The sequence below is a fragment of the Sceloporus undulatus genome, chromosome 4 (genome assembly GCF_019175285.1).
Source record: "Sceloporus undulatus isolate JIND9_A2432 ecotype Alabama chromosome 4, SceUnd_v1.1, whole genome shotgun sequence".
Lineage (NCBI taxonomy): Eukaryota > Metazoa > Chordata > Lepidosauria > Squamata > Phrynosomatidae > Sceloporus > Sceloporus undulatus.
Window position 1 is genome coordinate 48,062,884 of NC_056525.1, and position 27,979 is coordinate 48,090,862.

A 27,979-nucleotide genomic window follows, 5' to 3' on the forward strand; every position below is an offset into this window, starting at 1 on the left:
ACAAAGTGAATGAAGACAGAATACTGTGGGGAGTGAAAAAGAAATGCACGTTGCCAAACTAGGAAAACTGAGAACACTTTTGATTGCCTCTAGGATAGGACTGGGCAGACTGTAAATTTGTGAGATCTTTGCATGCCTCTCCACACAAGTGGAGATACTCCCCAATAGTCCCAGGTTTTGTACTATTTCCCAGTAGATTGTTGTTATTTTCATCTTTTACAGGACCTGAATAAATATATAACCTGGAAAGTAGCTTTGTTTGCCTTAGCAGCTACAAAAATCAGGAATAAGTACTGTATATAAAAGGGATAGCCATAAACTGTAAAGGCGATGACTGTATTTGACAAAATTTTTAATGTGCATAATGACAATTGTTGTTTGTTTGTTTAGAAATTCTGTACCAGATACGAGATACCTGCATTATAGATATAATTTACATGTGTTTTTATACTGTTATATTGTTATATGTATTGTTGTATTGTTGTGCTGTGCAATGACCTTTGGTCAAAAGCAATAACATTTGATTGATTGACTATTTTCAATACTTTAGTGTATTTTGTTTAATTGGAATTAAATAAAGCTGGATGTGTTCCCTCACGCATGGCCCACGGATCTTCCTGACTCTGAAACAGGCAATTGATCCTCCTAATCCCATCATTCCACCATGACTTCCGGAAGAGGTCCTCTAAAAGATCCAGCAATTGAGATGACAAAATAATAGTGTTTGTTGTTTCATATTCTTCACTAAAGTAATAATTACAACAGTTTTGCAAGGCAGGTTGGTATTAGCCTCACGTTACAGTCTGCAGAAAGTAGGTTACAAGATTACAGTTTGCTTAAGGCTACAAAGTGAATTCATGTCTCCAGTCAGATCTGGGCCCTTTTTTATTTTGGCCCTACAAATGTTTTGCAGCCACGGTTCTTAGGGCATTTAAATGACATGAGTCTAGCTGAGATGGGGCAGCCTTTGAATGCATTGCCTATTTGGCTGCATCCACACTGGAGAATTAACCCAGTTTGGCACCGCTTTAACTTGTCTGGCTCTTTGCTATGGAATTCTGGGAGTTGGAGTTTGTTGTGGGCCCAGAGCGGAGCAGAGCTCCACTCTGGGCCCCACAACAAACTCCAACTCCCAGAATTCCATAGCAAAGAGCCAGACAAAGAGTTAAAGGAGTGCCAAACTGGGTTAATTCTCCAGTGTGGATGCAGTCTAGGACTCTGGGGAGCAGTGTTGGAATACTTGAAGGGATGTCATATAATAAATAAGGAAACCCCATGAATAGGGTCGCCATGAGTCAAGAACGCCTCGAAGGCACAGAACAGCAGCACTCTCTTTAATGGCGACAGACTTTCTTTCCCTCAGAGCACTGCCTCCCTCTGAACAACGGCAGCCTTTTGCGCATGCGCGTTGCCGCCTTATTTACTCCCCTGCTCCCCTTCCCCCTCCCTTCCCCGAGTGGGCTCTTCTGCGCAGGCGCCACCCCTCCCTCCCTCCCTTTCCCCCTCCCCCGCCCGCAAGTCTCGCGAGAAGCCGGGATTTCTTCCTACGTGCTGTGCCGTGCTGCTCATGGCGGCGCTGGAGCGGGGGCGCTGAGCTGTTGGGGTAAGCGGGGCTGGCGGAGAGGAGGGCGGCAGGACGGCTCCCTTGCCACCGGCCCTGGGGCGGCCCTGAGGGAGGGACGCAGGAGGGTATGGGGAAGTGGGAAGGCCCCCTGTCAGCATCCGGGGACCCAACGGTTTCGCTGCGGGAGGGACCCCCTCCCCCCTCCGTTGTCTGTGAGAGGGAGAAGGAGAACGAGGAAGGCGCCGAGGAGGGAGAGGAGCAAAGGGAAGCAGCGCGGCGCCTGGCTTCCCTCGCCCTCCTCCTCTTCTGCACCTCCGCCGCCTTGCCTTTAACCAGCAACAACGCCGCTGGGCCCCGACCCGGACAGCACTACAATTCCCAGTGTGCACCGCGGGGCTCGCCTTTCCCCGCCTCCTCCGGCGCAGGGGCCGATGGGGGATTGAGTTCAGGGGCGCAACGGTGGCAATGGCAGCGGGAGGGGAAAAGACTCCAACTCCCGGCCAAGGCGCGTCGCCGCGTGGGCTTCTGGGGGTTGGAGTTCCGGTTGCGTATCCTCTGCGTCGCGGCGCCGGGGAGGCGGACTACCTCTCCCGGCGTGCAGCGGGCGGCTGCAGGGAGGGGAAGGGGAGGTCAACCTTCCTTTGTGTGAGGGGGAGCGGCGCCATCTTCCCTTCTTTCCCCCTTCCCCCTCGCTTCCTTCCATCCGCACAGCCATCCTCCGCAGCCGCCACCATCTTGCGCCGAAGGGCCATGTGCCGCGGAGCCCCTGCGCCCTTCATGGCGGCGGCGAGTGAAATGGCGCCTCGCCTCGCCTCGGCGCCCCTGGGGTGGGCAGCGCCACACAAAGGGCGTTAAGAGACACCCGAAGGCCCCCCTCTGGATGCCAAAGCCTCATGGCAGGGCTTGGCCAGAGATAGGGAAAGTGTCCCCAGTCTCTCCCCGTAGGCAAGTGTGGCTCCCCTGGGGCCGAGTACTCTGTCCCGGCTCTAGGCCTGCGGGTCTTGAAGCCGTTGTGCTCCCACAGAGGGCCCTTGGTGCCCTTTGGGTTTGGTTTCAGGACCCCTGGATTCCAAAAGCTGTGGGCGCTCAACTCCCATTATATACAGTGGTCTAGTAAATGGTCTCCCTCGTATCAAATGGCAAAATTAAGATATCAAGGGACACCAGGGTTACCCAAGGTCTACTTTTTGGATTTCCCCCCCAAAACCAAGCCATGGATGGTTGAATGTCTGTCTCTCCTTGCCTCTCTTACTTATTATGATTAGCCTTTATTTATAAAGCCCTGTAAATTTACACAGCGCTGTACAGACAAACTTTTAGTTAGACAGTTCCCTGCCCTCAGGCTTACAATCTAAAAAGACAGGACACAAAAGGAGAAGGGGATGGTGGAGGGGAAGGGAATCAAGCCCAGTGGTTCTTCTCTCCCTCTGAGGCCTGGACCAAGGCAGATGGTCCTGACACTGCGCCACTCACCCAGCCTTGCCTCCTTTCTCCTCCCTCCAGTCTCTCACTCTCCTTCCCTCCTACTCTTTCGTTTGAGTATGAAGTATTTAAAATGATTGTTGTTGAGTGCCTTCAGGTCATTTCTGACTTATGGCAACCCTAAGGCCATATCATGGGTTTTCTTGGCTGGGTTTCTTCCAGGAGGGTTGCCATCGCCATTCTCTGGGGCTGAGAGAGTGTGACATGCCCAACGTTATCCAGTGGGCTTTCATGCTCAAGCGGGGAATCGAATCCCGGTCTTTTCAGAGTCATAGCCCAATGCTCAAACCACACTGGCTCTCATTTAATGAATAAGGGGCCCAAGTTAGGCCATACCTGTCAAGACAAGAAGGAAAAGCAAAAGAACGTACAGACTTGGTATCTGCTGGGATTTGGTTCCAGGAAACCCACTCCCACAGATACCAAAATTAGTGGACGCTTAAATCCCATTAAATACAGTGGCATAGTAAAATGGCAGCGCTTATATAAAATGGCAAAATCAAGGTTTGCTTTTTTTGAATTTATAGTTTTGTAATATTTTCAAACTGTAGATAATTGAATCTGTGGATAAAAAATCCATTGATATGGAGGGTTTACTGTACTTCCAAATTGCAATGCAAATTTGTGAAGCTGATGACAACTCAACGTTTTTAAACAATATACACTGAACAGATTAATAAATAAGATTTTGTTGTTGTTGCTTATAGGTTCTGCAGCATATCTGGGTGCAACCAGCTCCGTAAACCACTAAAAAAAACCCCAAATCTTTAAACCCAAATCCAAACTTTACTCTGCATTAGCCAACCAGGTTTTTGCATACAACCATAAAACAAACCAATATCATTTATTAAATATTAAAACATAGTTAAAAGGAAACAGTTAAATTGATAATAAAACATGCACAATGAGACTGAGACTATATCTTGTCACTAGACAGTTTAAAGGTTTATTTATCGGGGGAATTGGATGGACTTGGCCAAACAGTCAGTTCCTGCTAATAAAAATATCATCTTTTTTAGGGAAGGAGCATTTCTATTATGTAAAATAAGAGGTATTGCATTCTCAAATCTAAAGACAAAGAATACTCCAGAAAGATATGACAGAAATCTCCATCTTTCTACAGCCAAATGGACACTGTCTATCGGTGTTCAGTGCGCTATCCTATCGCTCTTTCACTTCCAGTAGGTGCAAAATATTTAGTCTGCGCTTAGTTAGACAGATCTTAAGCTTGTATGGGCAAGGAAAGGCTAAGTAAATCTTTAAACCATTTGTTGGTGAGCTTCATTTTTGCCTGTGGTTTTGTTTGTAGTTAGCTTGCTTGTTTATTGTGTGGCAAAGGAGTCTAATCCTGTATCTTACAAACCCATAACCTGGTTTGATTACACTCCAGTTTCATGATGTAAACCTGGAAGTCCACTGAATTCTGTTGGCCAAAATGTTGTCCATGATGAGAATATTAATGTGGGATCCTGTGCTTATCTAGTCAAAGTAATTCCCAGAGTGATTCCCACTTCTGAGAAGTTGGACTTCTCTGAAATAAATATCAGATCATTACTTCTGCTACCAGTTCCACTTTTATATTGTATTAATTATTGCTGCCTCTGGAGAGGCTCCTGATATTAAATATCTGTGTGATATCCAGCTAACCTCTGGCACCCTATCTTCAGATAATTTAATCTGGACACAAGTATTTAGTAGGAATTTATGTAAATACCATACCAATGAGTCTTGTTAATGCCTCAGGTTCTTATGTGGCTGTCATTTCTTAAGTCAGCTCTCTAGATACATGCCAAAACCATGACCCTGTGAAGCAGAACAGACTGTGAAAAACACTTTAAGTCAGTAGGGGAAAAATACAACTAAACATTCTCCTTACTGTGTTTGGCTTGAGCTAATCCTTTCTGAATCCATGTGTTGAGACTGCTGCATTGAAAACTCAGCAGCTGCACTGGGTGTTTACCAGTGGGAGGAGTATTTATAGCAGCTGAGCTAAAAAGTAAAGAATTTAGACCATAGACATACACACTAGTGCCTAAGGCGTCACAGTGTTGGAGAAAGGCATGGTTCTGCCATCTTATATTGGAAATACTTGGGTATAAACTGATTCATGATGCTCAGCATTTCTTGAAGCAAGCACCTTTGAACTGTATATGTATGTCTCTGTTTCCAATCATATATGCGTATTCCCTGGAACAGGCACTCTGATCTTAAGCAGTCCATTTAATTGAGTTCTACTTATAGCAAACCCCCTCTGAAGAAACTTGACAAGAAAACCCTGTGATAGGTTTGCTTTAGGGTCCCCATAAGTCAGAAATGACTTGAAGGCACACAACAAACCTATGTTCAAGTAAACTGGGTTAATAATTTCATAACCCTAAATCGTTTTTAAGTCTATATTGGCGAAACTAGTTGTTAGGGTCTTTCTTACTGAAATGCATAAATGAGTCCTCTGTTGTAGATGCGTATCCATCCTATTCTTACTAGCTAGTTTGGAAGACAGCAATTTTCATTTTTTGCTTAAGGAAGTGGTTTGGGCTTCTTTAAATAGTTTTAACTGCACCACTGGAACTTTTTCCATAGTATATGGAAGCACTTCTTATTGTAGAGATGTTGCCTTTCCCCAAAGTATAAAGTGAGCCAAGAAAAATAAAAGAAATATGGAAACAAATGTTACAAAATTAGTGTACTGTTTTACCTCCCTACTATTCTGTAGCTCTTCAGTCTGATAACTCCTGTTTCCATAACACATCCCTAAGTAACTCCCCTTTATGTCAGATGTCTCAGCTGTTGCTCAACATCATCCATTCTGCATTCCATGACCAGTGAAAGTTGGGTGTTGGGGAAATTCCATCTGGAGTCAGGCTCATCTGTTTTTTACTACAACCTGGGCATCAGATACAGGAAAGGGGAAGGGATGAGCTCACCAGACCTTGAAAATCCACACTTGGCATTTCCCCCAAGCCCAAAAGTTGATTGGTCACTTTCTCAGAGGTGTGACTGGCTATTTCAGGTCAAAGGAAATCTTGGCTGGGTGGGATCTAACGAGAAAGGACTAGCCACATCTGGCTTTGAAGGGAGGCTCCCCAAGGCCCAAAACAGGGCTAAAGTGGCCAATTGTGCCCTTCGGAGTCCACGATTGGTCAGATTTGGGATCTTTCAAAATAGGGCTAGGGCCACTAAATGGCCTTGGAGCACCCTTTGACATGCTGCCACTTTAAAGGAATATTTGTGGCATCTGAAACATATTGTTTATTTCTGGTGCCTAGGATTTGGAAACAAATTTAAATATACACATTAAAAGTAACTGCAAATCCTTTGCTGCCCTTACCGGAAAGATCAGAAATAAAAACAAAGGGAAACACAATAGATATGGGCTTATTTCAGCTCCTAAGTAGTTGGCACTGAATATTGCTCTTGGTTCAGAGGACTTTCAGGGATTGGCATGGTAAAGCTAGCTGTATTCAGTTTTCTGCTGCCTATATAGTTATGTTTTTCATTCATGTTGTGCAATGGCTTGGCATATTGCTGCTTTTCAATTATTACATTGTAGTTTGTCAATAGCAGTACATTCAGATTACTTACTTTCCAGTGATGTGTGATGAGAAGCTCATTCTGGAAGAGAATAGATGTTCAAAATAGGATTTTGTGTATAGTTATTCTTGTCTCTGGGTATTCATTGCTCAGGTTTAAATATAAGTTGAGCACATGTAAATAAACCAAAACCAAAATTATTGATTAATATGCTCTGATTGTCATTTAAACATTAGAATTGGTTAGTATATTTTTGTAATTTAACTGGGTTTAGTTTCATACAGTCAATGGGTTTTATTTATTTGAGTATGCTGACTATATTTTCATTAAGTGAAATTGTTTGTTGAACAGCTGAAAGCATTCTAAAAGCATTAGTAAGATCTTGAGGACTTGTGAAAATCCTTTTTGTTCTGAGGTGGGATCACATTTGTAAAGTGTACAGACTACATAAAACTTGTAATATAACAGACTTGTTCTATGTCCTTTTCTCTCCAGTATGAAGTGTAACAGAACAGAATTTACCACCTGAAACTGCTGCTTCAAGTTCAGATCAGGAAAGGAACACACCACATCGTAACAACAAAATAAGACCAAAGAAGAGTAAACTTTACACTGAAGACACAACACTTGATCTGAAACAAGAAGTTTGTGCCTACTCAACAGCTTCAAAAGAGCACGTCCCAACGCTGCTAGTAGTCTTTGTTTTCTTCAGTGCTGTGCTGAAACAGTCCAGTGCAGCACCAGTAATTCCTTATTAGCTTGATAGATCACTTGTCTCTTGCTATCTCTTTTTTTAACAATAGCAATCTTCAAACTTTGGAACGTGTGCTGAAACGAAGAATCGGCGAATACTACTGAAAGTGCAATATTAGAATATCACTGCGAGGTTGGTGCATGTTCCTCTATTATACAACTTTAGATACTGTGAATTAATACTGCAATTCCACATACTGCTTTTCTTTAAATATGCATACATTGGTCAGAATATCAAATCAGAGCTAACATATGGGTATGGTGCTTCTTAAATGATTCAAATTCTTCAGTATTGCTATTTTTTATATATACATGCTGATTTAACCGTTGAATGCAGTCCTATAATTGTAGTTGTTTCATTAAGCTTTCTGCTACTATTTTCCAGTTTCTCACTTTTGAAATCAGTTTACTCTAATTCTATAAATCTGGATCTCAAACTTTCTCCATATCCTTCTCCCAATTACTGGTATCGGTCAGTGAGTCTCCATTTCATAAGCTGGTAGGTTTAACTGTAATTATCAACTATAAGGACAGCTGATTTAATAGTAACCATGAGTTCAGTTAGCAGTCACCACCTGCTCTCCATTTTAGAACCCCTCTGAAGTAAAATAAAGCTATTAAATGCTTCCTTAACTAGCACATCAATCCCTTTTTGTCTAATATGTTAGGAGGCTGCCAGAATGGCACCTTTTTTAAATGACACTGGATAAGTGGCAGATATACATTGACAAGGTTGTCTTGTTTGATTTTGTTATATGCAGCATTATAAAATTAAGTTGAAACAGGCGTAAAAATATGGCAAGCACCTGGAAAGAATTTGTTGAATTTTCCATGCCGTCTTCTCCCCCTACTGCATACGTTAGTGCCAACCTGGGCAATGCATCTCCAGTCGGACTGAATTTATCACCTTATGGCCAATCAGTAAGTTCTTTTGCCATACTAGCAATATTCTTAAGGGTAAAGCCAAACTAGCTCAGATGGTATGATACAGCAACCTCCTTTGAGCAAGAAAAATGTGGCCAATTTGTAGAGTACTAGAGAAAATAAATAGCCGCTCATTTTGGGACCTCTGTGGCATCTTACAACCTTGCCAGAGTATAGTGGGCAGACTAAAATACTCTTTAAGATGACAGTTTCAGTTTGAAATCATTTCACACTCACCCCTCATTCCCAATCATTCTTTCCATTGGTCATTGTACCAGGCCTTGCTCCTGTTCTAAGGAAATTGGTTACCTCTCCAGCTGTTTAAGAATAAAACAAGCCCAGTTGGATTTTTTTTCCCATTTCTGTAGAGAAAACTAGCTGATAAAAAATATACATCCTCTCACTGCTGAAGGCAACAGATTCAAGTTTTTAGAATCTTGTGTTGAAAATACCTAGAGTACACACCTGCCAAACATTCTTGTTTACGAGATCTTCACCTCTAGCTGGAATACAGTTCATAGCTAGTCAGTTCAGACTTTCCTATCATGGTCCCTTACTAGTACAGAAATTGTTCATGGTTTCTCCAACAAGCAAAAATAGCAAGTAACTACCTACATACATACCTTTTTAGGTTAAGCCATTATCTCTCAAGTGAAAAACTGTTTTGGTTCCCATGTTTGATGTGTCTAGGTGCGGATGATGCTCTCAAAAATAAACTTCTTGTTATTACTAAATAATGAAAAAGAAGAATTATCCAAACATTAAAGTATCTATGTCTAGTTTTCTAAATTTATTTTATAAAAATAATAGTGAAGACTGTATGTAGCCAGGGGAAATCTCATAGCCTAGAGGTAGTTCTAAAAGCCTGTGAAAATCATGGTTAGGTAACCTTGGACTAGATGGACTTACAATCTGACTCAGAATGACAACTTCATATTCCTAAAACAAAGATAATTCCAACTCCTTAAGACTTTTTGTTCATTGCTCTGAAAGTTTCTCATAATTTATACCAGCTTTGGAATAAGTTTTTTCTGTATGTGACAGTCCTTGAAATTTGAAATAGTTAACCAGTGACTATGAATATAATTCTGTTGTGACAGATTCAGTAGAGTGTAAGCCATACAATGATTGCTGTAGCATATTCACTAGAGTTCACCTCTGCAATATAGTTACTTGCTTACTACATATTCAGTAACGCTGGAGAAGAACTGAGACGTGCTGTTAATTTGTTGTCGCTGTTACTGAGATGATACTAACAAAGGACCCAATGCCAAAATACTCATATCTGAAATTTACATGCTGTTCTCTGTCCTCCAAATAATGAGGATCATGTCAATCTGGGAAAGAGAGTCTAGAAATCCCAAGTTTCATCTTGTAAACTCACTACTGAATATAATTTCTGGAGGTTTTGCTGAAACATACCAGAAGCATAAATCTTTCCACCTTTTATTCAGAAGCTGAATGACTTAAATTATAAAAGTGAATCTGTACAACAAGAAGCAGTTTTCTGTGTGTTGTTAAAGAACCTCTTGTGCTGCTCAGATCTGGAGTTCTCCTAACCCTTTAAAGTGGACAAGGAGAGAAATAATTGTTTTCTTGGGCATATTCTTCACTGCAGTGCAAGAACATGCATAAAGTCACAGCTGTTTGCTCAGCCTGATACTTGTATACATTTCTTTCCAGTGACACTTCCCTCTTGTGATTACATTTTCACAAGAACTGGTTAGGCTCCAATAGTATGAGCAACTCAGAACATTGTTGGAGCGGAATGATTGGCTTAAGAATAGTGCTTGCTTATGCAGTAATCCTAGTTTTTAAAAAGAAGAAGAAGCTTGGATCAACTGCTTTTGACGTCCAGTTAAGTCTCTTGAGACATGAATTTAATAGTTACTTGGATGTATTTAAAGATGTGCTAATTATTGACTAGTTATACTGTGTACTATGTTATCACAGCTGTATGAGATGGAGAACCATTATACTGTGTCATCAGATCCTCTCCCCCCTCCTGCAGCTCCCCCTCCTTCTCATCCTTTACCTTTCTCTTCATCTTCTACTTCATCCGGGTCTAAAAAACAGAAGAGGACCCCTCTTTATCAAAGATCTGTAAGTCAGGGCAGCACTTGAGAGACTTGTCATCTTAGCATGGGGTCCTTAGAGTTAACTCTTCTTTGTATATGTTCTCACTTCTAACTCACTGGTATTAAATCTCAACAGGTTAAAAGATAAAATTCTACCTGAACCAGCTGGGAATCTTGCTGAGTTCTTAAATTGTGCTTTCCTGTATCTGTTTCAGAAACTTAATGAAAGTCTGATTCTGTGTGTATGTTCTGTGTGTAGCATTTTTCCAATGTCATATATTTTCAGATGTTGGCTGAATTTATCTTGCCTGCTACTTAAGACCAAACTCACCTGTTTTATTCTCTCATCTGCAAAGTAATGATAATGTTAAACTAAATTCTACTTTTAATATGAAACAGTTTGTAACAAGCGAGTGTAAAAAGTTGCAAGCACCATCTCCAGATGCATTCTTTTCTGAGTAGGGACGTTTTGGATCTTACGTTACTGTTTATGAGATATAGTATGTATGTATTATTTGGGTGTGTGCATGTGTGAAAGGAGCTTTCTGTTCTTGGGTATGGTTTTTTCTTTTTTCTTTTTTGGCAAGAGGAGAAATTCATCATCCCATTTAATATTTCATACTGTCAGCTTAGCGTCTGTATTGGTTATAAAAACAAAGCATTTAGTATTTGTTTCAGTGTGTTCCTATATATGCTTACTTTGGCCTGTTACAGACTGACAAAATAAAGCTGCTTTGGGTCTCTTTGGAGGTATGCTATTTAAATGATGCATGGGTCCTAAGAGTCCGGAGGTTGCGCCAAAGCCACACTCCATTCCTAAGCACTGGAGTGCAGCTTTGGTGCAGCTTCCGGATTCTTAGGATGCATGCATCATTTAAACAGCATACCTCCAAAGAGTCCCGAAGCAGCTTTATTTTGGCAGTCTGTAACAGGCCTTAGAATCCCCATTAAATTCAGTGGGATTAAGTGAGTGTACACAGGAAGAGTGCAGCTTTAGCATCTTCAAAAGCTGCATGTGTGCTTTGTAATAAACAATGTCTTTGGAGAGTAGGTTATAAGCTTATTTTGTCTTCCAATAAAGTATATGCCACTGCCAATATGGTGTAAGTGATAAACGTCATAAAAGTTTGGTATTACATTGTGATTATTTAAAACTACAGTTACTTGGAACTTTTGCACACTCCATAGATTGTTGAAGTTGCAGAAATTTTTAATTTGCTTTCTTAAACAGATACACAGGAAACTGCAGCATCTGTAAAATCTATAGTCTTGAAATGCATGATTTTGGCACTTCATTGCCTTGAACTCTTTGATTTGCATGATATGTTATTGATTCTTTTAACAATAGATGCTAAGTTATAATACTAACTTCTGTCTAGAATTAATTTATCACTGTAATAAATTGGTGTTTTACTAAGTATGTTTTTATCTGTTCAGACAAATGTTATAAGAATGTTAACTGAGAACTTAATAGGCCAAGTTAATAGACCATTTATAAATGGAGAAAAACCACATATACTAAAAGGAGTATAGCAGTCAGCATTCAAACATCACAAAATATTAGGCTACTAGCTAAGCTTCAGGACAGAGTAAGAACTAACTCAGTTGCTGAAATTACTTTGAGATTAGATTTGATAGTAAACTTTTTGTTTTACTTTGTCAGTGTGCCTGTGTTGACAGAATAAGGTTACGCTAATAGATAATTTTGGATACACTATTAATTATATTTTGTACTTAACTGGAAAATACAACAATTGGCGTAGTTATAACAGGTTAGATGTGGGTAGCACAAACGGATCTCAACCACTGAGAGTCATACAGAATACTTCAACTGCTAGAAGCCTATATGTTTGTCTATTAGGCTTCATCTACTATTTATACCATGCTGCCTTGAGTGAAATACCAAGGGGAAAGGGATTATTCTTGGAAAAGTTCACAAATTTCCTTTTGATTTCAGATGAGCTTTGATCCAAACCTTCTCCATAACAATGGACATAACGGGTACCCCAATGGTACTTCTGCAGGACTGCGTGAAACTGGGGTTATTGAAAAACTGCTGACCTCCTATGGATTCATTCAGTGTTCAGAACGGCAAGCTAGACTGTTCTTCCACTGTTCACAGTATAATGGCAACCTACAGGAGCTTAAAGTAGGAGGTAATAAATGAACTGGTAGATTGCTCTCGCTTTGTAACTGAGGACTCTCAGTTGCATGATGAGACTTAGCTATTTGTTGAGCTACTAACAGCTAAAGTAATAGCTATGAATAGTTCGGAGAAGTGAAGTTTGTACAACTATGTTTAATTGATAAGCATCCCTTAAGGTTTCTTCTAGCATATCATGTTGGATAGTATCTGCCAGAAAGTGGGAGTTCATACTATGTTTTGAGGACCTCTTAACTGTCCTTGAAAGCTTATCAGGATCAATAGTGGCAGAATGTTTTGTCCACCACTATCAATCTTCCACAGAACTGGAACTGTGGGAGGTTCCTTCTACATTATTGAATGTATTGTTATTTTCTCCTGACAGTAGCTAGGTCTAGTCTGCTTGGGCTGTGCATGTGTGAGAGCTATGTTTGTAAATTCATGCTTTATTTTTGGTCTAGTGTGCAAGTTTTTCTCTCAAAAGTTAATGCAAAAAAGATTTACTGAAGTTAAAATTTTTGCAAACTACAGCACAAGAAGGATAGAATATAAATGCTGTCAGAAATGTTGACCCTGTGTACTCATTCATACAATAAAACACACACTTGTTACAAGTGGCAAATGTAGAGTTGCTTTGCTTTGCTGAAGTTACATAGAGGAAATCTTCAGCCTGAATTGTGCCTTGCATATGTTTTTAAAATTAATTAATTTGCTTTACAGATGATGTTGAATTTGAAGTATCTTCTGATCGGCGAACTGGAAAACCAATTGCTATTAAATTGGTGAAGATAAAAACAGAAACATTACCTGAAGAGCGAATAAATGGACAAGTTAGTGGCTGTGCTTAGTTTTTAACTTGCATGCCAATTGAATCTGCTGTGGTCAAAGAGACGAGGGCAGAGTTTAGTGTAGCATGCCTCTCCTTAATTGCATAGAAATATTTTTTTTTCTCAAATTCATTTTTCCTCCATTGGTTTTGGCAAGCACGTAAAAATGAGTTTTACCTAACAAAGAGCAATTCTTACATTTGGCAGAAGAACTGTGAGACATAAGCTTTGCAGCATGGCATACTGTTGTGGGTTACTTGTAAAGTGCATCCCTGAATGTATTATAGAAGATAACTTACAGTCTGATGCGTAATGCTGCCTCTGGAAATAATTAGCAATGGATTTTTTTTTGACTGGTAGGTTGTGTGTGCTGTTCCTCACAACTTAGAGAGTAAGTCTCCAGCTGCCCCGGGTCAGAGTCCAACAGGGAGTGTATGCTACGAACGTAATGGGGTAAAACTTATGTATTTATTTAAACTTTTTGACTGATCCTCCAGTATGATTTAAACTAAAATGCTTGTCAGTGTAGACAGTTAAAGCTGTACTTGCTTTGAAAATTTAAACTTACATTGCTAAGAGTATTAATTAATCAACAGAATTGGAAAATATTTTTCTTCATGTGTTGACTTATATTTCTGAAGTATTTTCAAAACTTCATTCTAAAAAAATAATGAAGCTAATTAAGATATTAAAGGAGAAAATGTAACTTCTGATGTCCCTACTGTGACAAATAATCTAATCATTTCCCAAAATCTAAATATCAGAATTTTAATCTAATATGGATATAATATGTCCATATTTCAGTTTGTTGTATAACTCTTGTCTTAAGAATGCTAGCAAAATATTAATACTACCAAATTATAATTCACAGGAAGTGTTCTACTTAACTTATACCCCTGAAGATGTTGAAGGAAATGTTCAGCTGGAAACTGGAGATAAAATAAATTTTATTATTGATACAAATAAACAGTAAGTTGATTATTTGTAATATACTGAATTTGTATTGACTGATGTACTAAAATTTCAGAAATTAGTTGTTGCAGTTTTATGTTGAACTTGTTTAGCAAACTCTGAAATGTGTTCTCAGTCATAGTTCTGTCTCTGAAGATGCTGTAGTTTTGAGCAGCACTTATAGAACAATTGCTGCTTGTTTTTCTTTCAATGAGGAGCAAGTGATGTTTGGTTTAGCTCTCAAACTGGAGAGGTTTTTTTTAGAACTGAGAGGTTTTTCAGTTAAAAGTAAACTAGCAGTGTTGCTTTTTTAAACAAAAATTGATGATGTCACAAGAAAGAGAGACTTAAGTGTTCTCCATACCTAGCTATGTAATCTTCTGATGTGGTAAAGTACTGAGTTTGATCACCTTGTGTCATCATAGTCTACCTTTTTTTCTTTAGTACTGGTGCTGTAAGTGCTCGTAACATTATGCTTTTGAAAAAGAAACAAGCTCGGTGTCAAGGAGTAGTTTGTGCCATGAAAGTAAGTAGCAATTCATAATTTGCATTTTCTTTTGAAACGAGATACACTTGCTACTTATGCTTTTTCTTAGAAAACTAGGATGAAATTTCATGCCTTAGGACCAAAGTTGGCCTTGGGATGAATCACTGGTCTGGGGTTTCTCACTTTGTCCCATGGCACCATTGGTAGTGCTTTCCCATCTATTGTAAAGTTTTTGGGGGTTTGGTGTTGTTGTTTTTTAATTCTAAAAGCCTCAGTTACTGACATTAAGAGCTTCAAGTGAAGATACACTGGTATATTGGATACATTGATACACTGGTACACTACTGGAATGTGGCCTCCTGGAACTTCTCTGAAATTGAATTCAGCTCTTGGGCAGAAATTAATCCTCCATCCTTGTTATAAAGTAGGGATGGGCAACTGCCACAGTTAGAAAGGATGCATTGCTTCCCACATGGGAATTTTAAAGATTGCACTGTGTGCTACCATAAGCCACTTCACCATTTTTAACCTTACAAAAATACCCCTCACATACTATAGGGGCATGGGAAGCAATTTTACCATGATTTTACATGCTTCCTGGCTAAAAGAGAGAGAGACAAAAGAGAGAGCCATATATAATGGCTAAGGAACCCAAAAAGTTGTGAGAATTGCACCCCATGACCTCTAGGGAGTTTGGGAAAAATTTAGTGGGGCGGGGGGACAAAACCCCCCCAGGGTTTCTGGGATAGCTTTCAAACATTACTTAGGCCTGTTACAGACTGCCAAAATAAAGCTGCTTCGGGTCTTTTTGGAGGTATGCTATTTAAATGATGCATGGGTCTTAAGAGTCCAGAGGTCGTGCCAAAGCCACACCCCATTCCTAAGCACTGGAGTGCAGCTTTGGTGCAGCTTCCAGATTCTTAAGATGCATGCATCATTTAAACAGCATACCTCCAAAGAGACCCGAAGCAGCTTTATTTTGGCAGTCTGTAACAGGCCTTAGTGAGTTGCATGTGGTTAACAAGTTGCACTTTCCTTACCATTCTTGTAAACGAACAACACTAGGAGTAGAATAAAGGTTGTATAAATCTTTCCTGGTTTCCAGTCGCCTTCAAGACTATTTGGTGTAAGAATGTTTGGGAATAAGTCCCATCGGACTTAGATGTTGCACCTCAAAAATCATGCACAAAATTGGACTTGGTGTCTTTCACCCATGTCTCATGTTCATTCTTACTTTCTTATACTCGCACACAAAAGTTATATGTGTGAATGTGTCTTCTAGTTACCTGCTGACTTATGGTGGCCCCATGATTGTCATAGGGTTTTCTTAGGCAAGGAATAAACAGATGTGGTTTTGCCAGTTCTTACCTCTGAAATACAGCCTACAGGACTTGGTATTTGTTGGCAGTGTCCTATCCAAGTACTAACCAGTGCAACCAAGATCACACAGTATCTGGTCCTTTTAGAATATTTAAGCCTTTTACATGTTGTATATGTAGATTTTCCTAGCATTTGTTGTCCTCTCTTTGATTATTAACCATCTAAATTGTACAATAATGTAGTTTGACAACACTTTAAGTGTCGTAGTTCCATCTTACGGAATCCTGGGATTTGTAGTTTTACAAGGTCTGTAGCCTTCTTTGCGAATGAGTGGTGATGCCTCACAAAATTACAAAGCCCAGGATTCTCTAGAATGGAGCCAGTTAGGAATAGATTTTCATCAAGACAGTTTCTCTTTGCTAAACATTTGTGCTCTTCTTTTAGGAAGCCTTTGGATTCATTGAACGTGGTGATGTTGTAAAGGAAATATTCTTTCACTACAGTGAATTTAAAGGTGACCTAGAAGCCTTACAGCCGGGAGATGATGTGGAATTCACAATCAAAGACAGAAATGTAAGACTATATTTCGTAAACAGAATATGTGTTATAAGTATCTTCATTGAATATTTATGTGCACCTAACTTATTTCTGATCATTTTACTTCACCAACACCGTTAATTGTTGTGTTTCATTTAATGTTTTGTTCATAGGGTAAAGAAGTTGCAACTGATGTAAGACTTTTGCCTCAAGGAACTGTTATTTTTGAAGATATCAGCATTGAACACTTTGAGGGAACAGTAACCAAAGTAATTCCAAAAGTACCCAACAAAAATCAGGTAACAGTGCCTCCCTAAACTTTCAGGTTTTTTTTCTATGTAGTTCTGTGATTGTGACTATTTTGCTTTAGGGTACTGTGACACTTAAGTAGGGGCAAATACTTGGGGAAAGCATTAATGGAAAATAGGACAAATGAAGGTTAGGATTTGATGGAAACATCACTGGAAATGATTATGAATCTTTTAACAGAGTTCTAATCTACCTGAATTCTTTTTCATACTCTGATCAGAATGATCCACTACCTGGCCGTATAAAAGTTGACTTTGTTATTCCGAAAGAACTTCCATTTGGAGATAAGGATACAAAATCAAAGGTGACGCTGTTGGAAGGTGACCATGTTAGATTCAACATCTCAACAGATAGGCGTGATAAATTGGAACGAGCCACTAATATTGAAGTTCTTTCCAATACTTTCCAATTTACAAGTGAGGCTAGAGAAATGGTAAGTGATTAAATGGTCTCTATAGAGTAACAAGATTAAAAGTATTGTGATACTGTATTGTCGTGCAGTTTTTGCATTGCTAGGATTGTACATGGCAGAGTTTTGTAGTGATTAGTGTTTTAACTACTTTGGAAATAGATTAAATTATATTCTCATGAAACACTGCTGTGCCCACAGTAGTCGATGTGAAGAACTGCAGCGTACAAAGTTTAACTGTTGCCTTTTATAAGTGTAATGCAAATGCCAACCAGGACCTGTAACAAAATGTTGTACATTAATGGTTCAGAAAGCATAGAGAAACTTGAGTTGATATTAGAAGTGAGAGTCTAGTACTAAATGTCCGTTTCAAAGTTTTGAACTAATGGTTTGCAATTGAGCCTATTTCATAATGTTAAAAGTTTATCAATTGTGATTGGTTCCTTTATGGATTTCAGGAACGATGACCATGGGGGGAGGGATACATTTATTCCTGTAAGAATGGGTGTGGGGGAATGAATTTGGACTTACCTATCCTATTTTAAAAGTGATTTTAGAATGGGAAAATTGATTGATTTTTCTGAAAATTTAATTTTACCTTGTAAAAAACTTGTTGCATTTTAAAATCTGGAAACATCCAGAGCAGAAGGGCTTTTATACCTTCAGTGAGGATTTTGGCATACCAAATTTTCCCTATGTTACGTTCGATTCTTTAAAAACTGACCTGAGTTTGAAAAATGATTTGCCACGGGTGGTGGAGTGCTTTTGAGAAACACGCGTTCAGAGCTGTACTACTCATATGTGACTATTTGCTTATTTCCTTGATCCTTAACTACAAATGTGATTATTTGCAATGCACGACACATTACTTGCAATAAATGTCTGTTTGGAGGAAAATTACATGGAGAGATGGAATATACTCAGTCAAAATTTTCTTGGGAAGCAAGCCTTTTATCATGAGAGTCTCATTGTTTAGAGTGTAGAGATTTTAATTTCTAGGAGGCTTGAAGTCATGGGGAAAATGCTTTGCAGGGATTTGACATTTCCAGAAAAACGAGGGTGTTTTTTTATTTTTTTATTTTTTATTTTTTTTAATATTACCATCCTTTCCAGACTGAATGTCATTTTGTTACTTTGGGGTTGTCTGCATGGGTCAATAGGCTCAGCTTCCCCCTGGCCTTGCATCATCTAGATTAGACACCAGAGGGCAAAACCCCCGGGGCAGGATCAAGCCCTGTCCTGCCTTTGCAGACAAGGATCTGGTTTGACCTTGGGGTAATTAACCCCTGGTTTTGCATGGAGCTTCTGTTCAGACAGGCCCCCCCGCCATGCTTCTTATCTTGCCAGCCACCAATCTAATTGAGAAGTCCCCTAGTTGCCATGTCTGACATGTAAATGGGGCACCTGGACATGTGGATGCAGCCAGGGGGCCTGTTTACATATCAGATGCAGAAACTGGGGGGTTTCTCAATTAGATGGCTCCTTACCTTGGTGGCTGCAAGGTAAGGAGTGGTGCACTGGTCCAGGGTTGGTGCAGAGATGGGTGTGTTTACTCACCTGTCACTGTGCCGATTCAGGGACCAACCCAGGTGAGCACTGGGGCCAGGAAAACATAGTGTGAGCCTATCTGCTCAGGCCCTTTGTGAACTAATATTAGTTATAGATAACTTTGTTAGGTGTAAAATTGTAATTAGGTATAAAATTAGGTATAAAATTGTAAGGGTTCTGAGTATAGTCTGCCCTTCCTTTTTGCGGGGGATCCGTTCCAGACTCCCCCGCATATAAGGAATTCAGCCTGTGCTCGAGCCCCATTTAAATTAATGGGGCTTGTGCACGTGGCGGTGCGCAGGTGCACTGTATTCGTTGTACAGGAGTACAGCTGCCTTGGGTCCCATGCCAAGAGAAGGGCTGGATATTGAATATATAAATAAAGATTAAATTGAAAACATTTTACAGTCAGCCCTCCTTGTCCATGGATTCTTTATCCATTGATTCAAGCATCCACAGTTTGAGAATATTCAAAAATATATAAATTCTAAAAAGCAAGTCTTGATTTTGCCATTTTATATAAATCATTTTATTTTCCATTTTATTTAATGGGACGAGCATCCACAGATTTTGGGGGCGGGGGGGGGGGGGGGGGGCTGAAACCAAACTCCAGCAGATACCAAGGGCCCGTTGTAGTTACTAATGGAGATACAAGATCCTGAATTGTAGGATCATTTAAATTTGGTTTTACCAGTGTGAAGTCCAAACCAGAAGAAGAAGAAGAAGATATCAACTTTAGTAAAACAGCAAAAGGAGCGGCCAAAGGTCGCTCCTGCCCCAATCATTGCAGGATCACAGCATCTGCATGTACCCACGGTCCTAAGTTAACTGTCAAAAAGGACTGTCACAGTCCTAAGTTAACTGTCAAAAAGGAGCATTTTCTGTCCACTCCTTTTTGGCCTGGCTCTTCTGGGTTGAGTCAGGCTTGGCACACTTTTGGGTGTTCCTTGTGTAAACACCATGCCCCCAACACACCCTAACCGCACCCCTTTTGGTCTGTCTGTTTCAGGCCAGTGTCTCCACCAGTTCTCCATAGTGTCTAGCAGGTACTTGTTCCCATAAAAAGAATTGAGAAAAGGAAACTAAGAGCAGGATTACCGTGATTTGATAATATACATATAGTCTTCTTAAATAACTTAGGCGCGTTACAGACTACCCATTTGGGGTGGCCTGTAACTGGCCCTTTTCCCGCCGGATCGGGGCCTCAGCTGCCACAGCAGCAGCCTCTGAAGCCCTGATCTGCTGCTTTCCAGGCCACTTCCCCGCAGCCTGGAAAGGGGTGTCCTTGGGGCTTCATGTCCCAAGGACACCCGACGGCGGCGGGGACACGGAGAAAGGGGCCACTCGGCCCCTTTCTCATTTGCGTTGCTGGCGCAGCCGTGTAGAGGCTGCACCAGCAACACAAATCATGGAAAGAACTCCGAAATGGAGCTCCTTCTGGGGTCCTGGAAAGGGCGCCCTCACGCGGCCCCACTACGTCACTTCCGCACCTCCCCGTTTGGAGGTGACGTCATGGCGGCGCCCATGTGTATAGGGTGCCGCCATTTTCTACGCGCTCCACATGTATTAAGGTTAGGGGCGTCAGGAAGTGAAGCCCCTTCCTAACCCTAATACGTGCAGAGCACGTACTTTGTGCGCGTCTGTAACACACCTTAGATAAGTATGTAAACACCTCGTCTATAACATTTTATTTATCAGTCTGCTGAGGAAATATTCCATAAGTGATTGTGGATGGGGGTAAGAGAGAAGAAGGGCTTCATTGCTGTTTTTTCCTCCGCCTTGGCATCTTCTTAAGGCCCAGCAGAACAGATCTGGGACAGAATTTTGTAAAGAACACACTGCGCCCAACAGTCCCAATTCTGAAAGGGTTTTTGTGGTAGGTGGGCACAAGTATCTACCATAAGCATGTGGACAGGTAGGCTAGACAAAGAGAAAAATGCTGCATGGTTAACTTCCAGACAGATGAGTGAAAGGGATTTTCAGGCCTTTTTTCAGGGGCAGTTTCACTTTCTTACTCCATTAGAAGATTATGTTACTTCCCAGTTTTGCATTTTTTGACTTCCACATTGCTTTCCCGACTTCCATACAGTACAGAGCTAATAGAGTTTTGAGGCCAGAACAAGGAGTACAGGCATGTATCTTGGACAGAATTAGTTCAGCATTATGGTTCATACACAGCTTGAATTCTTGTTCCCTTATTGATCTAATGGGCCCTTTTAAGGCTAGTAGGGAGGTTAAAGTAACTAGGAATTCATGAGCAGAATTTATTTTGTTTTCCCCCTCCCCTTTAGCTGTCTTCATTGCCTGAGCTTGTTTTAGGGGATGTACAAGAGCTTTCTGTGGAGTGAGATTTCCCGTGTCATTTCTTCTGTTTTGCAGCAAAGGTCCAGTAAGATCAGGTAGTTGTATAGATATTGTTGGATGCTTGCTATAAGGGCATAATTACACTGGAATAATTTGAAAGGCAGAAGGAACTCTTGGATGAACTTGACAAAAGTTTTCATATGCCTCTCCATTGGAGAAACCTTTTAGCTTTTTGTGTCACTATGGATTTTTTTCCTAAGAATTTACAAAAATGTGTGTGTGTTTGTTTCATCTTCAGGACGACCAGTGCTCTTTATTTAGCAGCTTTATTTAACTTTGTAAGTTAAAGTAATGGCTTGATTGTATGTTGTATCCATAGGGTGTGATTGCTGCAATGAGAGATGGCTTTGGTTTCATTAAATGTGTTGATAGAGATGCCCGCATGTTCTTTCACTTCAGTGAAATTCTAGATGGCAACCAGCTCCACATTTCAGATGAAGTAGAATTTACTGTGGTCCCTGTGAGTAAAATTTTAATTTTTCTGAAATTTTTGGCTGTCAACTTTTCCACTGTTTCAGTTAACAATTTTGTGGCTTTTCATTTCCAGGACATGCTGTCTGCTCAAAGAAATCATGCTATAAGGATTAAGAAACTTCCAAAGGGCACGGTGTCATTCCACACTCAATCAGATCATCGTTTTGTGGGCACTATAGAAAAAGAGGCCACTTCTGCCAAATCCACTAGCCCAAATAAAGGCAAAGAAAAGGTAATGCATTTCTGTTGTCCCTATTTCTACAGAATAAATTGCTGAAAACATTACCGAAGAGATACTTATACATACATATACGTATGTATGTATGTATACACACACTTGCCTCTCTACATTTGTGCCTTTGACTTTTGCGGATTTGATTATACACTGATGTTATTAATATGTTCTCTCTAGGAATATCTAGGTCCTCCAGCACAGCTCTGTAGTCAGCTTTAATCAAAAGTTGCACTGAAGGAACTAGAGAAAATACTCCACTAGGCATTTGTAACTCCTCCAGTGCAATTCTGTGGTCAATGTCTGGCAGATGTTGACCACAGAGTTACACTGGAGGACCTAGAGATTCCTAGAGAGATGTTGTCTCAGGTAAAAACAGTGTTTTTGTTATTTACATTTTTTCCACATTCATGGGTCCTGTGCCCCTAATGCCAGTGAATTTGGAGTGACGAGTGTGTGAATGGCTGCAGTATCAGCATTTAACCACTGCGCTACCAGGACCCCCTATATATAAGGTGAAAAAATCGGTACTGCAGCCATTCACAGCCACAAGTTTGTGAGTTTGATCCCAGGCAGAGCTCAACCTGGCATCCTTCCATAGGTTGCTAAAATGAGTGCCCATCTTGTTGAGGGCAATTAGCTCAAACATTGTAAACCACTTAAGGAGTGCTTAGTTCACTGATAAGTGGTATAGAAATGTCCTTGCTATTGTTATTGCTATGTTTAAAACAAAGATAAATAACAATTTGTATTCCCACCCCCTGCCCCCACCTTGAAAGAAACCCCATTAATATCTGCAACTGAAAGCAGACTTGAGTTCTCTGGCAATTATATGCTGGGACTCAGGATCATCTTTGTGATTACATCAGAAGTGCTAGTCTTAATGCACAAGTCACAGTAAAATTAGTCTGCTTATGAGTGCATTAGCAGGATGTGCAGTTGTGTATTAATGAAAAACCACAAGTTAAGATAGAAAAGACTTTCCAGAGGGCATTCATTTAGGAGGTGGAAAAACAGAATATAATTGTGTGCTGGTTTTTACAGGTATATTTGAATTCATCCAGTCCAGTCATGATGGCTTAGCCTTCTTCATAAAACCATCATTTTCAGGATTGGTAACTCTTACTTTAGGATGTGTGCTTCCTGGATAATTGCTAGTTCTTCCTAACAGCTGGGATGGTAGCCTGCAGAACAGTGGAAGGGCCAAAAACTTTAAAAAAGGTTTTACTAGTTAATGGTGCAGAGTTTGGGGGATGATGTTAACAAAAGTTTTCTAGGGTAGGTCATTCCTGAATGACTCGTTCAGTGAAATGGAGAACAAACGCCAGTGATACAAATATGTGCAATTTGCTTGATTTGTTTCGTTGAATTACGAATATAGCGTATTTAAGTTCAAAAATATATTTGCTTGAAGTTCCTACAGTGATGATAAATTCTTCTTAGGCCCAAAGCAGACGGGCCAAAAGTGCCAGCTTCAGACTGTATTGGGTGTGTGATGTTTATATGATGCATGCCCTGAACGCAGCCGGAAGCTACACAGAACCTGCCCCAACCTGGAAGAGCCACTCCTTCCCAGCAGCAAGATTGAGGACTATGGTGGCAGCCTGAATCAGGCTGGGGGCTGTGCGGTTGCTGCAGTCCTGGTACAATCAGGCTGGAAGTGGCCTCTGGTGGCTCCTTTTGCCCCATCTGCTTGAGGCCTTAGAAATAGGGATGCTGACTATATAAACTAGGTCATGTGGAGACTCATTATTTCTTGCCACTAAATACTGCTCAGCCACTTTTGTATAAAGCTGATGTCCATTAGGTAAGTTGTAAATTGAAATGCATGTGCATTAAGTAAATCGTTTTCTGTTCTGACTATTTTTCCTCACTTTATTTTAGGAAGCTGAAGAGGGAATAATTGCTTACGAAGATTGTGGGGAGAAGTTGACGATTCCCTACCAAGCTAAGGACGTGGAAGGATCTACTTCACCTCAAATAGGAGATAAGGCAATGCAGTGCAATCATATAATTATTATTATTATTTGTAGTTTACAGGAATATTTCTATTTAGTATAATCAGGCCTTCATAGCTTCTCATTCACCACTGTCTGTACCGTGATTTGTAATCTTTCACCATGTATATGTATGTGCTCAACAACCACGTGAATTAAGAATAGTACTTACATGAAGACTTTTTAAATCATTGGAATTGTTGTCTATGAACCTTGGTCAAAATGCTGTGTCCTTATATTGAAATTTGTCTACTGCTAGATTTTGGTGGTAGAAGGAGTCAGTGTTGTTTGGTTAGAGACAAGAAAGGCAAGACATTTAGCCTCCATTAGCTGCTACCTGCTAACTTACTAATGGTACAGTAAGAGGCTTTTGACCTTTTGGAGAACTGGGTACTTATATGAAGGGGGGACATTCAAAAGAAATCTGTCATAGGTTATCGTCACCTATGAACAGTGAGGCAGGTAACGTAATAATAATAATAATAATAATATTGGTAGTTCCAGAGTTGCATATGTTTGTTTGTTTGTTTGTTTATATCCCGCCTTTCTCTCAAAATGGGACCTAAGGCAGCGAACATATATAAACATAACTTTAAAACTACAATTAAAATCATAAAAATATAAAATATAAAAATTACAAATATAATTTTTTAAAAAACATGTTTTCTCTTAAGGTTTCTAGAAAGCACTCAACTTTTAGAACTAATATGTATGCTTTTCATGCAGGTTGAGTTTACAGTCTGTGAAGTTAAAAGAACTGGGTTGCAGACAGCTACATCTGTCAGAATGCTTGGTAGAAACTACACTTCAAAAAGGCTTTTGGGATATGTGGCAACTCTAAAAGATAACTTTGGATTTATTGAAACAGCCAATCACGATAAGGAGATCTTCTTCCATTACAGGCAAGTGTCTGCCTTAAAGTCTACACATTGTACTAGAAATGTAAAGGCTGGCTTGGAACACCTTCTGTATGGTTAACACAGCAGTGTTTTAGGATGTTCCTGGTGGCTGCTTGGCAGTGGTTTGAAAATCTTCTGTGCATTGAAGGGAAATCCATACTGATCCAACTCCTGAGGAAAACATAAACTCAAGGGAAGGGGATTCTGAGTCAGATGAGGTATTTTCTCCCTCACTAAGGGCTCTTTCACACTACACAATGATAGTATTGTGATTCCACTTTAACTGTCATGATTCTATCATATGAAATTCTGAAATTTGCAGTTTAGGTAGACATATTTAAGAAATCTCAGAAACATCTAAGGTACAAACCACATGATTAGAGGGGATGAAGCCATGCAGTCAAAATAGAATCCTAGTGCTTTGTTATACATTGTGAAAGGGCTCCTAGTGTAACACAAGGATGGGGTGAACACACAGTAATAGTGGATACTTAACTATATTGGACATCTTGTGGGGTGTGACTACTCCCAAAACTGGCTTGGGATTGTATGCAGCATTTGCTGCTTTGGTTATCTTCATTATATGGTTTTTGGGCAAGACATTTCTGAATCTATTTCCCCTTTCTAATGCTAGTGATGGACTAGTGTCCACATTCCAAGATGCAATAACAATCTCTGTGCATGCAGAGGGAAATGAGGATCTTTCTGCTTCCTGCTGTGGAAGAGATAAGATAGGGCTTTGTTGGAGCATCTGAAAGATAGAATAAAGTCTTGAGCTTCCCACCTGACGATACATTGACTGTCTTAGAAAATGGAACATAGTTTTCTGTACAGCAGAAATTCTTATTAGATTGATTGCTACTAGAGCTGTATGTTGTAGAGCTTTAAACCTGAATAGATTTGATTTCTGAGGTAAAGATAATTCTTGTAAAAGTTAACTTTGGTACTTTGTCACTGTTCTAGTACTTTAGTTGTTGTTAACTGCCCTCGACTTGGCCCTGATTCATGGAGACCCTATGGTTGAGGCATCTCTAAGTCCCCCTATCCTCCACCGCTCTGCTTAGGTCCTGTAGATTCAGGCCTATAGTCTCTCTGATTGGGCCCATCAATCAGACACTAAATTATTGCTCAGGTGTGTACAACTAACAAGCAACAGATATGTAGGTAGTGTTAAATTCTCTGAATCAGATGAAAAAATGCATGATTGTTTTCAGTGGGACAGCAGTTTTGTTAAGCCATTGTACCTAAATCATGCTTCAGTAGTTTTCAACATTTCTAGACTTCAGAAGCAGTTGAATGTTGTGAATCTATCTGAGAAAACACATCACTTTCATATATGTGCAGCTGATGCCTACCTTATGAGCTAGTCTTGACTAAAAGGGTTGCTAAGGCTGTTTGTCATGTGACCAGTAATTTGAGAAAAGTGGTTCTAGAAGAACTGTTTTTGTGAATTTATTGAACAGAGTATAATATGAATGTTCTATCTAAAAAGGCTTCTCTGTTTATTAAATGGCAATATTTTGTACTCAGTCCTAATGTAAATGCTTGAAAAGGAAATGGGCATTGTCAGGATCATTCTTGCATTTGTATTGAAATGTGTTTTTGTTAAAATTAAGATGTTTTCATTATTCAAATTAGTTGCTGGGTCCCATTTATTCATTCTCAGTGTTTTTCTGTAACTGTTTGCAGTGAATTCTGCGGTGACATTGATAGCTTGGAGCTTGGAGACATGGTTGAATACAGCTTATCAAAAGGCAAAGGAAACAAAGTCAGTGCAGAGAAGGTGAACAAGACACATGCAGGTGAGGCTTTCTTAAGCTTTATTTCAACCAGACTTGGATGCCCAGAGTGGGTGTAGTTGATAGTGACCATGTGAGATTTGAGTTACATAATATACTAGCAAAACTGATAATCATGGAGGGTCACTTTGTGCCAATTGTCATTTTTGGGGTGAGACTGTTTTTTCTTTATAGTGCTCAAATCCTTATGAAGGTGTATTTACGTTTAAAACTATGAAAGATGCATGTCATGAAAATCTAGGTGTTAAAAGTTCCAAGGGGGTGTGTTTCCTCCATTTGGTGACCATTTATATGTCACACAGAGCTAAGAGCAGAAAATATGGATAAATAAGCTTGGCAGCAAAAGGTATGTACATGTTTCATAATACTCTAGCGTTGGAAGAGGTCACAAGGGCAAGGACCATCTCGTGCACCCCCATGCTATGCAGGAATATGCAGTTAGAGCACTCCTGAAAATGCCCCTCAGCCTCTCTTTAAAGACTTCCAAAGAAAGATAGTCCATTATCTAAGGCAGTCTTTTTCATTGTCTAACAGTTGGTATATCTTTTCTTGTAATTTAAATCCATTGGTTTGTGTTCTAGTCTACAGCAGCAGAAAAAAAGTTGTTCCTCCTTCTACATGATGTCCATTCAGATATTTAAAGATATATCTATCATGTCACTTCTTGGTTTTTGCCAAGGATAACATACAGTACTCCCTAAATTGTTCTTCATAAGACTTGGTTGAAGCCCTACTTTCACTGTAAGATACACAATATCTTCCTCCTCCTTTTAGAGAATTGTTCTTCCTGAATGAAGATGCTAGCCACAGATGCTGGCGAAACATCAGGAAGAAACTTTTCTAGAACATGGCCACACAGCCTGAAAAATCCACAAAAAACTATCTTCCTGAATGCTTGAAGACATGATCTTTATAGATTTGACAATCCCTAGACAAAGTGGCAGTGTAAGAGATGATAATGCTATTTATGAGATGGAGATATTGATAATAAATGTTTTTATTTACAATTTATTTATAAATTTATTATTGAATTGAAACGAACAGCAGAATTGTACCACTCAGTGTTTGTAACAAGTTGGAAATAGGTTGTGCCATGTGGTTCATTTCATGCACAGATGCAGATATCAGGATTCAGATCTCAAGAATTACCACCTTAGAATAAAGAGAATCCTTCCATCATTAATTTCTACATGCATAATTAGATCATCTATTTTACTATGTGATCTTTTGGCTGAAAAAAGGTGTTTAGGAAGAAAAGCCAATAATGTAGATCTTTGTAGATAAATTGATATTTCTAAACTGTTGAAGGCTTTGTCATATGTCTAATTTTAAATAATGTAAGCCACTCCGA

The 27,979-nt window shown here is 39.9% G+C and overlaps 1 protein-coding gene across 6 annotated transcripts in view; it reads left to right on the forward strand.

Annotated features, from left to right (window-relative positions):
* The first annotated feature begins 1,484 nt into the window (after positions 1-1,484).
* The window catches only part of CSDE1 (cold shock domain containing E1), a 33,137-nt gene continuing 6,642 nt past the window's right edge, over positions 1,485-27,979 (forward strand). The window contains exons 1-17 of one of the 6 annotated variants that reach the window (XM_042461961.1): positions 1,485-1,603; positions 7,073-7,463; positions 8,092-8,251; positions 10,208-10,357; positions 12,290-12,488; positions 13,196-13,305; positions 13,663-13,755; positions 14,174-14,271; positions 14,698-14,779; positions 16,505-16,633; positions 16,771-16,896; positions 17,127-17,339; positions 21,547-21,687; positions 21,775-21,933; positions 23,818-23,925; positions 24,657-24,832; positions 26,519-26,631. In XM_042461961.1, coding sequence (XP_042317895.1) covers positions 8,126-8,251; positions 10,208-10,357; positions 12,290-12,488; positions 13,196-13,305; positions 13,663-13,755; positions 14,174-14,271; positions 14,698-14,779; positions 16,505-16,633; positions 16,771-16,896; positions 17,127-17,339; positions 21,547-21,687; positions 21,775-21,933; positions 23,818-23,925; positions 24,657-24,832; positions 26,519-26,631 — 2,023 coding nt within the window. In that variant the 5' untranslated portion in view covers positions 1,485-1,603; positions 7,073-7,463; positions 8,092-8,125. Of the gene's footprint in view, positions 1,604-7,072; positions 7,464-8,091; positions 8,252-10,207; positions 10,358-12,289; positions 12,489-13,195; positions 13,306-13,662; positions 13,756-14,173; positions 14,272-14,697; positions 14,780-16,504; positions 16,634-16,770; positions 16,897-17,126; positions 17,340-21,546; positions 21,688-21,774; positions 21,934-23,817; positions 23,926-24,656; positions 24,833-26,518; positions 26,632-27,979 lie in introns of those variants that run through there. The other 5 variants (XM_042461962.1, XM_042461965.1, XM_042461963.1 and 2 more) reach the window with 5 other exon arrangements.